Consider the following 13,927-nt stretch of genomic DNA (forward strand, 5'->3'; position numbering starts at 1 on the left):
TTACATGAGTGTAACAGGTCACAGCTGAGGTGTTCAGGCTGTGGGGGAAGCTTGCACAGCTCCTTATGTACGCGATGCCTTCCTTGCTAAAGCTGTTGCTGTTGTTAGTCACCAGCTTGGATGAGCAATAAACTCACTGGTGAATTTCAGGCTAAGTAAAAAGAAGCAACTGCACTGGGACTGTCAACTGGAACAGCAGTGAGCACAACATCACGTCAGTTATAATTGCTCATAACAATGGAATTTAAAAATGGCTCAGCTTCAGATTCTCTGTGTTCATTTTCTACAGGGAAACAAGTTTGCTCGGCTTTAAAAGTGAGGCTACAGGAAATGAAGGGTGTCAGAGGTATAAAAATACAAGATTTTGAATGTGTGTGGGCCAGGATGATCAATATATGATACATGGCAGTTCATTAGAAGTGTGTCAGCAATGATACCTCACAGTCAGGGAAGGAGCTGAGGAAATGATGCGGCAGCCCTGCTGAGGTACAAGAGGTTTTAGATAAACAGAATGTGGGAGAAGGTAGGTCTTTCATTTATTCCTTGGGATACTGGAGGCAAATGTGGCAGTGGTGTCACAAGACTGTGACAACGCATTGTGGATGGATCAGCTTTGTCTCTTAGCTGGCATGTGCTAGTACATGGCGAGACAAGTGCTGTTAATTGTGGTGATGTGTAGAGCCCCGCCATAGCCCAGGAGATACATGGTGCCAGGCCCTGTTCAAAGGCAGAAAAAACAGAGTAGTCTGTTCCTAAGAGACTTAACCGTGATGCTTTTCTGCCTGAAAGGATACATTTGACATATTCAATCACCAAGGTAGGTTTACCTTACTGCTTCTTCCTGATGATACGTTGCTTTGCCTGTATTATCCAATGAGCTCAGCCAACAATCACCCTGGCTGACACATTGCAAAAATGTTGATTAAGAGCTGAAAAATCTGATATGCTTCAGGCCTCCTTAGCATCATTACAGAGCCAAAAGGAGCCAAGATAAAGAAGCATTTTCAGGCCACTACAGTGAGAGCCATTGCTTCCTTGCCTTTGAAGACCTCCAAACATGTGAAAGCTGTGTTGCTTCCCCCTCCTTTCTGCAAATGGGAATTTTGTGAAATTGCTAAATAAGAGGCATCATATGTTTCATATAAGCCTTCCAGACCCTTGCCTTTCTCAGATGAGAACCTGACACACAAACCCTGGCTGCAGTGATCAGATTGTTCGTGCAGTCTTTTTTGCTTATTCAACATATTCCTATTGTGGATCAGACAGGATGAGAGCCACAGTGATGCCCTTTGTGATGGAGTAGAGGCACAGAGGGCACTAGCTCCCTGAGGTGCTTTCTTGGGGTTTGAAGAACACAGCCTGACTTGCACAGTGCCCCACTGCAGGCTCACCAGCCCACAGTCCCAGCCAGAATTAGTTGTCTGTGCACAGAAGGCTGCAGCCAAAGCTGTGTCTTTCTTGTGTTCTCCCACTTGGTACATGTCCAGTGCAACCAGCTCTGTTCCCCATCATCCTGGGGCTAACTCTTCCTTCAGAAGAAAATAGAAGGAGCTACTGTTCACTAGGCAAATCCAGCCACCAAGGCCTATGAATTCATACATGGAGTTGCTCCCACGTTCCAGAAAGTGTTCCCACCCATGCTGAAAAGTTCAGCAAGGTCTGATGTAGTGTCCCTGGAGGATTCACCCCCTTTCTAAGGCTCCAAAGGACCTGTCTGCTGGAACACCAGCAGGGGTTATGGGTGCCCAGCAGTCAACTGAAAAGCAGTCTGAAAACTGTCAGCCCATAGGTAGATCGCTTAGTCAGCTGCAGGCAAAATTTGGTATTACTTAGATGTTTTTCTCCTCTTTTCATCTTTTGGTGAAACTTGTATTTCTTAGCAATCATCTATGAAGAGAGACTGTACAATGGCATTTCTACCCAGGCATGTTTCTTGTCTCTTGTATGATAAAGTAATGCTTTATCTTTGTTTCTAACACCATCCAGAAAGCTAATGGCATATGAATTTGGAACATTAATAATTTTTGTTTTGCTCTGGGCCCAGGGCAGGTAAGGAAAGAGAATGATGTTGTGTGGATACATTATATGGATCAATCTTAGGTTTTGTTTGGTTTGCAGTCTGGTAGATAGAAGAGTCAGTTTGTTTCTCTTTGAGTAATTATTAAATGAATCTGCTTCTATATAAATGAAGTTTCCGGGACTGCTATGCCCTGAAACCTCTCCCTTTCAGAGCAGCAGCCTCTGGGTGAGGGGAGACTCTGCCTTAGTTAAGGAGATCTGAGCAGCTCCATGCTTCTGCCTCTGTCCTTACACAGCTCAATGCTGGGCTTCCTGGGGTTGTGCCTCTGCCCAGCTCTCCGTATCCATTCCCCACCACGTACTTCCTGCTAGCCTTGGCTGAACTTCCTTGCTCCTCTGATGGAGGGCATCTTGCAGTGGAAACCCAAATCCTGGCCCTAGCACATGCACTTGTATTCAAATGAAGGCAAACCATCCAGGAATTTTATTATGAGAACGGTGTACAAATATAACCCTTTTTTTACGTTCACATTTTTTCAGTAAGGCTGAGTAAATCTTGTGTGATTAGTGAGTGTGATTCGTGGAGCTAGGAGGAAAAATAAAAGAAACATGCTCTCACCTGATGACTTACTGACCCCCTTCTGAAAACAAACAAAACCTGAAATGAAAAGCTAAGAAGCCAACAATAAAGCAAGGGCAGTACAGGTTCTAATGGCTGAAGTCCTTTGTAAACATGCTTGCAGGTATAACATTTTCCTATGTCTGTTCATCCATAGACATGGAGCAGAGGCGCAGGGCGAGGAGAACTAGCCCGTTCTTATTAACATGTACCTGTCAACGCACACCCATGTCACCCAGTGTGCATGCCTCATCACCTGAGGCTGTTCTGGCCTCTCCATTTCTTTGCATGCTTTCTCTCTCCCTCCAGTTTAGAGTGGGATTACTTGCTCACCAGGCTGCAGTACTTACTTGTGGGTGCAGGAGTCTTTTCTGTTCTCTAAAGCATGAGTAATAATGGAGAAAATTAATGCCAAGTGAAGTTCCTCAGGATGTTGATCATGCCTTTTAGGAATATACCACTTCTTGAGATGCAGGCTCAGCCTTCCACTGCAGAGAAGGCGAAAGAGAGTAGTGATGTAGTCTCGGAGGTGAGAAGAAACCAAGGGTCAGCTATTAGGGACTAATACAGTGAAGCCCTCTCAACTGGCTAGTGAGTTCCATGGTTTATAGTGTTTAAGTAGGTGGAATTTTAATCATTTAATTACTGGTCACAGCCCCTGCACTGTGTCCTTGATATCCCTATTCTCTTTCCTGTTGTTGTGTTCAACTGCATCTTAAAACGCAACTCAAGTAATTTGGTGAAAATTGGAAAAAAGTAAAGTTTATGGTTTTGAAAAGTAGCCAATTTGACACATAATAAGCAGCTAACTTGTCAGGCGTAACAATAAAATGTTGTTAAGACATCAGCATGGAAGAAGAGACTGCATATTAAGTTCCTGACAGTTGGATTCATGTTCACAGCTTTCAGAAGAAACCCAATAGCTTTATAAAAAGCATTATAATTTCTGTAGAACAAATAAATTTTACTTCAGTGCTCGTCTATGCCAACAAAGAATTATTTTCAAAGCTTTATCTCGATTCCTTAAAAAAATATTTTCTTGCCTTTCAAGAAAGCACTAGATTTTGAATAAACTTTATGCTAGACAGAGCTACTAGAAGACTATAAAAAAAAAGTTCTCTATAGCTGAACTATATTTCTTAAAGTTATGAATTTATTAAAATTTAAGAATTACACTACTGGTCCTGAAATTATGCACAGTGTGATACTGATTCACTGAAAACCTTAGATGCAAAACATTTGGTGACTGAGTTTACAATGGTGATGGTGGTGTGATTATGTCCCACTTTTATCTGATTCCTTCATGTTTAGAGCATTTTCCCAGGACTGCAGAAACCTCTGGTTGAGGGAGATTAAACCCAAATATGTAAGAGCACTATGTTGGGGTGGAGCTTCTCCAGTACCTACTGCTGATCCTGTTCTGTGAATAAACTAGCTCCCTCTGTGCAAACTAGCCCCCTAGGAGAGGGACAAAGATGCTGAGGAGGTTCAGAGGGTCCCCTCTCTACTGATGGTGGGTTTGCTATCAATATAGAAGGTGTGACAGCTCTAACAGGAAGGGTTACAGAGGGACTTATCTCAACACGTTCCCTAACCCATCACCTCAGGTGCTTGTCTGGGCTGGAGCAGGCCCAGAGCAAAGTTCACTTTCTGCCAGGCTCCCAGTTTAATTTCCCATAAAGTTAATAGTGTACACAAGCTACAAAAGTCTGTTCCCACCATGGCTGATGCTCTGGTAAATAATGACCTGGGAAGTGGTAATGAGTTCTCTCTGGTAATGAGTTCTACCTCTCTGGCACAAGAGAAGAACAAACCTAAAACTATCACAACTTGGCAATTTCCACACTCACTGAGCATCCCTAGTGATACTTTGTAGTTCATTGCTAAGGGCTTAGAAGAAACTCAGCTTTAATTTTGTTTCTTTTTGTTGTAAGTGTCCTCAAATGGAATATCTCAATTTGTGTCGAATGGAAAGTTTCACGTCAGATTTACAGTATTTTTACATGCCTGTAAAATCCTTTGATTTGGATTTGATGGATTTGAAGAAACCTGTCTCATCCTTTTCGAAGAGGATGAGACTGACACATTTAATTCAATTTGATCTGGACTGTTGACCTCAAATTACTATGGTACAGATATTGAACACTGAAAAATCACTCTGTCATAGGACTACATCGGGTCCTTCTGTCCATTTAGCAGAATGGAAATGTCACAACCTGCCAGGTCCATTACTGATTTGGAGATACTTTTGTGTCTTCAACCAGTATTTTCTCTAGATGGGTGCAGTGTTGCACTGACACTGGCATTTACACATGTATTGTGGAACCTTGCATCTCAGTTGAAGAGTATAATCTACCAACACCTGCCTGAATTGGGCATTTCCTGGGTAATCAAGCAATTCTCATGTAAGTCATTTTGCAATAGTAGTATTTTCAATTCTATAGACAAATGGTATGTGAGAGGCAGGACTCTGTAATTTAGTAGAGAGCAGCAGTGGGTGAGATTTTCTGTGAATTGCATGTAGTGTGATTATATGTAGGGGATCTGTTTTTTCAACTAATTTTTCAAAGACTGAATGCAAAGTTGGCATCATTATTTTGATTAGACTACATAAATATTTATTCTACTCCAATTAAAAGAGCAACTCAACTACAGTATGTTTGCTTGGGTTGATTTTTATTATTTCTGTGCAAATGGTTTCTGGAGGAACCTTAAATACCAGTGTTACTTTCTTTCTCCTCCTTCATCCTTATCAAGTCTCTTCCTAACACTATTGCTCTGCATATTGTATATTGTAGCTCATCACAGTGAATCTCAGATGTAGGAGATGATAAAAAAAATTACTGTGCTTTTTAATCTGGGCAGAGTAGGCATTTTGGGTATCACAGTTTTCTGGGGTGCTTACAGGAATATTTCTTCATTACACAGTTGTAATATCCTAAGTGTATGGATGTTGTACTAAACTTTGGCTCCTTCTTTTAACAGGCTGTGAAAGAAGAGACCTCTTTTGTAAATCCCAGTAAGACCTCCAGCCTGCAGGACCCTAATGTAAGGTCTGTTGCTTCTTGTCCGTAGGGAAAACATCAAATAAATGCATGATATAGTGAGGCATTTTCCAAAAATTATCTCAGACAGGTGTTACATGTCAATTTGCTCATCATCCCCAAGTTGCCAGGTAAAGTTCACCAAGCAGTGACTTGAGGAGAAGGTATCTGTTAGCAGGGTGCTTATTTTATACACATATGTCTGATATAGTTGAAGAATTAATAAAAACTCAACTTTAAAAATCAGACCAAGTATATGTACTTAAGTTGACAAAAGCTCAAGGTAAAAAATAAGGTCTGGTGGCAAACTTAGAAAAGCTAATATAAAAATAAGTCAGTGTTCCTAACTTTTGTATCAGAAACATGCTAGCTGTCCAAGCTGGAATATCCTTGTGTTGGTGTTTTTCTGATGTGCGGAAAGGGTGGTTTTTTTTCAGAAGAAAATGCCTTTAGTATACAGCCTTCAGAAAAACATATCATTTGCAGGCAGTAGTGACTACTTTGGATTGTACTTCTATTTTGTTGACGGTAGATAATAATCTTCCTTTTTGGGGGTGGCCATTTTGAAGAGGCACATTAATTGTAAACATTATTTGGATGGCAGAGTATGCTGTTTTTCAGCAGGTGGTTAGAGAGGAGGTTACAGCATGGGTATTTGGAAATTGCTTGCTTCTATATGTAGGTAGTGCCATCACTTTGGACATCTTTAGTATCCAAATCTGAGAGGAGAGTTTGATGAAAAAAACCATGGATTTAATGCATGGCAATCACACTGGCTGCTAATCAGCTAATTATGCTAGTGTATATGCTATATATATGTTTATGCATATGTAATATACATACATGCTAGAGCACTAGTCATCTCATGATTTTATTTTATAACTTTCTAGTGGTGACTCTTGCAACTGAAAGCAAACATTTAAGCATTTTATATAAAAGTCTGGATGAGAGGGGTAATGAATTATGTTTGACAAATCATTTTGAACTACAAAAAGAAAGAGTTATGGTTGTGAAAATTTGTCAATCCTTTTTTCAAATGTGTCTTTCCCATAAGGTAATAAATCAGCAACAGTCTTCAAAAACCATTTCATTCAAAAAATGCCTTTCTGGTCAGATTGGACTAGCAGAGCTGCTACGTTTGCTTAGTGAAAGCAGCTACCTAGAGAAGAATGGTGAGGATGCTTGGTGGTGCTGAGGCAGGAGGAGACATGACAGGTGATGCTTTTGCTTTCCGTGGCAGTCCCTGACTTGCCTGCAGTGCAGCTGTTATTCCCGGTTCCCCATGTCTCTCATCTCAGGACACCCTGGAGAGCTGTAACTTCTAGCCTGGCAGGCTGTGATTTTTCCCATTTGTTTGTCCAAGTGACTGCAAAGTCTACTTGATATTTAGAATCACCCACTTTCCTCCTGTGCCATTGCCCTTTTTAGACCTCTGCAAAACTTTCTTAAACCACTGACTAATTATGTATGTTACACAGTGGCCTATTTCTTTGTTTAATAGAACTGGGTGTCATGTACTGTCTTTGCCACAACACCTTTTGTTGGGCTGCTGTCACTTCCAGAAGCAGTTCAGGAGGACCTGGTTTGTAAAGCTCTGTGTGATTTGGTACTTGGCTACAGACTTGTTTTCCTTACCTTTGCTGAATTTCTGCATAACATCTACCCTTTCTATTTCACATTTTTTTAATAGATTCTCTCCTGCTTCATCATGCTGAGCTGTAAATGAGTTGTGTGAAGTACTATTCAACATGAGAAAGGATGCCAACCTGGCTGCAAAGCTAATTTTAATGTTTTATTTTGCACACATCCAAGCATATAAACTCATAAAAGCCACTTTGGAGTTCTCAGTATGCAGCAGTCTGGTGTATATTTGTCTAATATTTATTTTTATCTGGTTTATGTCAAGCATTGTTTCCCCTACAGTCAGTTGAGCCAAATGAAATTGTATTGTTTTATTGCTTTCTGTCTGTGTCCTGGAGGTGCAAATATACAAGTAATCAATGTTCAGGGATAGACCAATTTTAACAGTCTGCATTCAAAACTCAGAGAATAATGCAAAATAAATTCAGTATCTAACCAATTCTCTTTCTACTTCAAGTGGCTTCCCTCTCTTCAGGGACATACGCATCCTTGCAGACAGCCAGCATGTGACCTATTTGCCAATAACATCCTCTATAACCTCTGTTTTGTGGACTTGGATGGACATCAATAGCCTTTGCTCTGCTAAGAATTGCATCTGAGTAGAGCCAAGGGTTTGTTTGTAGTGCTCAAACAAGTCACTTAGGAGGTTTTATCTTCTTTAGTTGAGAAATACACAAGTATCCTTTATAAAAAAGCTCTCCCCTTGGAATATGATTTTTATTCCTGCAAGTACCTATGCAGACATTCCTGCAGCAATACCTGTGTGGACGTTTGAGGAATGTTTGTTTGCTGAAATATCTTGCCAGCTGAAACTAGTATCTGTCACAGCTTTTCAAAAATACTCCATTATTTTCATGCAAGGGATTTTTAGCAGGGAGAGTCACTGCATGTATTTGATTACTGATGACTGTACAATGCGCTAGCAAAATGCTCTCTTTCTTCCAAACTCAAGACACTGGGAAATTTGTTCAGGCTAGCTAGTAAGCAAACATAGGCAGTTTTGATAATTAACTGAAGCATGAACTGTTCGTACAAATAGGGAAATGGAGGATGAGGAAAGAGGGCAGTAGTGCTTGTTTGATTAAAGAGCTATGCTCTCTTTGCTACCATTTTGTCTGCTCGTCCATTGCCACGGTGAATATTACACTTCTAGTGAATTAACTGCTTGGATATGACCTGTAATCCCCCAGAGCAATTATTTTAGCATCTGCCACAGCAGACTCAATTTGGCTAACAATTGCTATAGCTCTTTGTAGAATTAGTTCTGGTTCAACTAGTAATTACTCATATGTATGTGTGGTATAGCTACTTTGATTACAAGAAGGTCTTCAATAATTTTGTTGGGCATGGCCTCAGAATAATGTTGTGCTTATGCAAAGCTGTCATTTATCAGCCAGTTTATTTGCTTGTTTTCTGCGTCTGTTGGCAAACCATAGATACTTCTGTATCTAACTCATTTTAATTATGAGGGGAAAAGACACAGCTGAAGCTGAAATCGTAATATTTTGTCAGCTTTCAGGAGGGGAAAGCTTTGAAAATTGCTCTGTCATTTGGTGTGCAGGCTGGAAGTGCAAGGTTGCATCCTGATCTTCCTGTTAATAGCTAACTTGTACACATCAGATTAAGCTGCAGGAGAGGATGTGGGACCACAGAATTTTTGCTTTTGGAGAGCAGTGCTGCATGTCTATAGCTTTCCCTCCTCTGGATAGGATTTTTTTTTTTCTCCCAGACTGTTTCAAGTGCTGGTTCCCACATTCGGTGAGGAAAATGCTGGTGACTCAGTAACCCAATATGTGCTGCAGTGTCCTAGCTTACACTTTCTTTAATCCTCAGTTAAGATTGATAGAGCGCACCGTGAGTTGGGACGCAGTCATACATTCCCCTTATTGACCCTGCTGCTTCGCCGATAACCCCTAGCAAGCAGCAGATCTGAACAGTGGCAGTGGGGAAGTCGTATGGTTACCTCAGCTGGACCCACTGGGCTGCACATGACAGAGCTGTCAGCTGAAGTCAAATGAGAGCAACTAGTGGGAGGGGAATTTCAAAAGCAGGTTAAGTAGGAGAGCCACGAGTTATCTTGATAAGACACAGGAGTCCTACCAAGAAGAGTTAGACGTATCTTTATTACAGCTCTGTTGTAACAGAACTTCAAAGCACACACATTTTCATCAACACCTAAGTAATACATACAGAGAAGTACAACCCCGCTATAGAGCTGGGGCATAAGCATTTTGAACAAGGCAGAATATAATGTTTGTTTACAGAAGAAATGCCAGAAAAAAACATGTTCTTTATGTACTTGTTTTGTCTTGCTTTTTATATTGCCTGTGTCTAATCAAGAAGAGATACAGTTAGTCTATAGTTACCACCTTGCGTAGTGAGGCATGCTTTGTTAAGGCATGTAGTAAAAATGTGTTTGTGTGAACATTGGTCAAGTTTGGAATTTGCAATGTCAGTCATTTTGCAATGGTTTTGAACAGTATTCCTTTTGGGGTGTAGGGCCCAGGTCTGCAAGGGAGGCAGTTATCATGCCAGTCCTTTTTATGACCAGCAGGAGGAATTAATCTTCCACTATAGCCAGAAAAGCCGTTCTAACAGAACATTTTCTTCTTTAGTGTTGTAAGAGAAGTCTGTCACTGGCTGACATTGAATGGGCCAGAAGGGATTATGAGGAAGTAACAGAGGCATTTCCCTGTCTGTTAGAAACTTCCTTACACCCAGGTATCTGACTCGGCGTTCAGATGGAAATGTTAAAGAAGTGCTCAGGGAGAATTTACTGATTAGATATCTAATTTAATTCAAGTTTGAAGTTACTGCATGTTCTTATGTATAGTTTTGGTAAGGCTTTCATCACCTGCCTCCAACTGGGATTTTCTTGTTTGATTCTTTTAGCCTTGAGAGATCAGGGTTTAGGCTGTCTGCCAGAACATTAGTATTATGAAGGAAGTATAAAATATTGTAGGAAATATAAAAATGAAAATTGTAGCTACCCAGTTTCTTATCAAAATACTGATCAAATGTGTAAATGCAAGTTCCTGCATTTCTGAGGCAGGTGCCCAAGTGGTGTTGTCAAAAGCCCTCTTCAACAGAAGTCCTCAAGTTGACTGGTCAGCTATTACTGTTCTTGTCACTGTTGCCACTTGCTGTTGTGCGCCATGTGGTACATTCATGGACTGCAATATTTATTTTTCCTTATAACATGCTTTTGGATTGCAAACAGCTTTGGCATGCTTTGCTTCCCACATGGTTCAGGATTTGTCTGTGGATTTCTTTCCTTTTAGACCAACTGCTGCATCACCCTTTGTTGATCCTTGTTATCCAAATTATCTCATCTTTCATAGGATTGCAAATAGCAATATTCTTCTTATGTTGGAGTAGGTATAAGCACCAGCTGGTGCTTTGTACATTCATTTATTCTAATTTTCTTTGTAAATCTTCCCATCCAAAACCAAATTACGTTATTACATTAAGACTAATTACATTAGGAGCTGCTCAACATGTAACGTAAAATTAAATGTTATCTCACAGAGCCTGATGATGCTGCACACCAGAAAATAAGGGTGGGAAATATTAAATTATATCAAGTTATACAGGGTACAGATGCATCAGGAGAAGTAATTGCAGGCACCCTTCTGAATGGCCAATGCAGAGTAAGCCTTACTCATGCAGATTTCAGAATATGATTCCCTGCTGTGGCTTGTGCATCTTCGGTAGACTTTGAATTTGGCTGCCTTTCAATTTACATGAATATGTCCTACACTTTTTCTGACCAAAGTGATGATAGTTCTTCCATATAACTTTCCTGTATCATCAAGGGAGGAGCATCACTCAAAGTAATGTCTGCATTCCTGTGTTTTTGTCTTTCCTTTCTCACGTACACAGACTATATTTGAGTTATCATCTTTTGGTATCTGAGCTAACATCCTGCTGACATACCTGGTGCAGTGTGAATCTGAACCAGATTTTCAGAGAACTTTGGCTTTCTGCAGGTGCTCTCAGGACGTGACCATATAAGCAAGAAGCAAACTGATGTTTGCCTAATTTGTACATGTTTTGGATCTGAAACTAACACCTCAGTATCTGTCTTTATATATACACTTCCAGTGAATGTCAGGGTAGCTTTCCAACAGCATATAGGTATGTGCTCAGGGAGTTTGTTCTAGCTTATCCAACAATACGTACTCTGAACACTGACTTTTTTATTATTTTCTTTTTTGTAAGGAAAGCTAGGGTTCTGCGGTGGGAGTAGTATTCTTAGAGAAGTGGAATTTATTGTACAGCTGCTTACCAGCTGCTCAAGACTTCAAGGTACAATAACTGATTTTTATTTAGAAATTTCAATTGATAGAGAAGGCTGTGGCTCACAAAGCTGTCTTGGACACTATCTAACAGCAGTTCTTAAAAAGACTGCAAACTGATACCATGGAGTTTCTAGGTAGGTAGGTAGTTTCTAAGCATCACAGAACTGAAGTTTTGGACCAGGCATCCAGCAAGAGCTGTGGTAGATGTCCACGTTGACATTTGGAGGCTAATAGGCATGTCACCTGATGATTTTGGACAGCTCATTTCTCCAAGTCAAAGACTTCAGTTCCCTAGAAAAACAGATATGTACAAAAACTTTTTGGCAGGTGAGAATTAAAGCTGATCAGAAACTATGTGCTTGGTTTGATCTGACATAAGCTTCAGTGAATCCAAGCAGGTTGTTTTCCTAGAATCTGAACGGACTTAACTCTATGAGGCAGAGTCTGAAACATAACATTTAAGTGTCTCCTTCTAATGTATTGTGAAATATTCTAGGAAAACTAAAAACATTATCTATGTTGACTTCTTCCTAACAAATAGTAATTGCTTTTATAAAAGTTCCTTTTTCATTCAATCTGCATCCTAAAAAATAGAAAACATTCATTCTACAACTGGAAAATAATAGCCAGCATTTCCCAATACAAAATGAATAGCTAAATACACAGCAGCCTGGCCTCAATCCAGTGAACAGGTTAATGGATCTGCTACTCTGGCTTTTTGTAGGAAACCCATGCAGTAATTTCTGCGTCAAAATCATAATTTCTAGCTGAAATCTTCTGTACCCTTTGCATGCCAGTCTTCATTACAGATTGCAGATAGGGCACCTCGATATGTTCTTTGACTTCATTCCCAAGTATTAAAGACCTCTTTGACCTGTTGCCTGAAGTCAGACGCTGATGAATTATTTGTAATTGTATTCTTAATCTCTGAACCGCAAAGAAAGGAGCAATACCCAGACCTTTCAGATTAAGTTAAATTGATGAAATAACCCACTCAAGGTGCATGTCTTTGGCTGTGTCCCTTAAACTGTGCCTAGGCTCTTTGGAAACCACAGCATTTATAGTGACTGTCCTGGTTGCTGTATGGAGAGAGAGAGGATTTGTAGCTCAGTTTAACCTTAGGTACTGGATGTTGACCTGCAAGGTTACTCTGAGCTGGGGGAGAACAGTTTCTGTATCATCATTATCTATCTGTCAGACCATGGGAGCATCACATTTTCATCTAGACTGCAGATACATTTTCATTATAAGGACAAGGGAAGGGAGAGAATTTTTCCCTTGAAAACAAAAAGAACTCAAGTGAGGAGGGTAAGGAAAGCCCGCAAGCTGTTTTTTGATTAGGCTGCTGCTCTGTAGCAAGGAGGTTTGTTGTACATCTGCAATCTATATGGGAGGGTGAGAGGTAAAAAGAAGAAAAAACCTTTATTCAGAAAGTTTGATGCTGGCGATAGCTTTCAAATGTCCAAATAACTTTTTGGAGAGCTAACCTGACTTCTGAGAAACACTACTTTATTGAAGCGAAAAAGCACGTGTTATTGTTTCCTAACTTCAGATGGCCATTACTTTGGAAAAGAATTAAGTGTGAAACACTTAGAGAACTGACTAAGAAAAGATTTACATGTTTGTGTGTGTTTGCTTAGCTTATTAGGCTGTATCTTTGATACACACAAGAATGCATCTATCAAATATTTTTCCTCTCCTTTCTTCCTTGCTTTTCCTTCCCAAGATTTCACTACCATATTTTCACTCAAAGCGAGTTCTGAAACCAAAAATCAGACGGTGTTTTTTTGGTTGTTTGTTTGTTGTTTTTTTCCCCTATGACTCGGCACCTGAAGGCAGGTCAACCTTCATGCAGATGGCTGTACCCTTGCAAATCACAGGGCTTTTAGCTTCTGCCTCTTGGCCTTAGTCTGGGAGGGTGGAGGGAGAGAGATTGCTCCAGACAGCAAAATCGGCACAAACAGAAGGGAAGAGGACAAAACCTGTTAAAAACAAATGCAGAAAGCAGGTTCCCCCAGCAGACTTTGGTGGCTTTAAAATTCTATACTGGATCCTCCAGGGAAAGAGAAGTTATTTCATCCCTTTCAGCTTATTAGGTGCCCAATCACTTGCTCCCACACAGCCCACTTGCCACATTTCAAACAAGTATGGAGGTCTGCCCAGAGCTGGCTTAGTGGACGAGGAGGGCATGTCAGTCTGTAGAAGCCAGGGTGCACCAAGGGGTGGTGCAGGCAGCAGCATAGCCCCAGCCCTCTGAACCAGTCTGCCCATTACAGCTGGGCCAGGGTGGGGTGAGACACCCT

At 40.6% G+C, this 13,927-nt stretch overlaps 1 protein-coding gene across 3 annotated transcripts in view; it reads left to right on the plus strand.

Moving 5' to 3' along the window:
* Positions 1-13,927, plus strand: part of EPB41L4B (erythrocyte membrane protein band 4.1 like 4B) — a 194,664-nt gene that overhangs the window by 121,672 nt on the left and 59,065 nt on the right. For all 3 annotated transcript variants that reach the window (XM_080380005.1, XM_080380002.1, XM_080380003.1), the window contains exon 19: positions 5,624-5,691. In XM_080380005.1, coding sequence (XP_080236131.1) covers positions 5,624-5,691 — 68 coding nt within the window. The remainder of the gene's footprint in view (positions 1-5,623; positions 5,692-13,927) is intronic.

Source organism: Falco punctatus (assembly GCF_963210335.1).
Source record: "Falco punctatus genome assembly, chromosome: 3".
Classification (NCBI taxonomy): Eukaryota; Metazoa; Chordata; class Aves; order Falconiformes; family Falconidae; genus Falco; species Falco punctatus.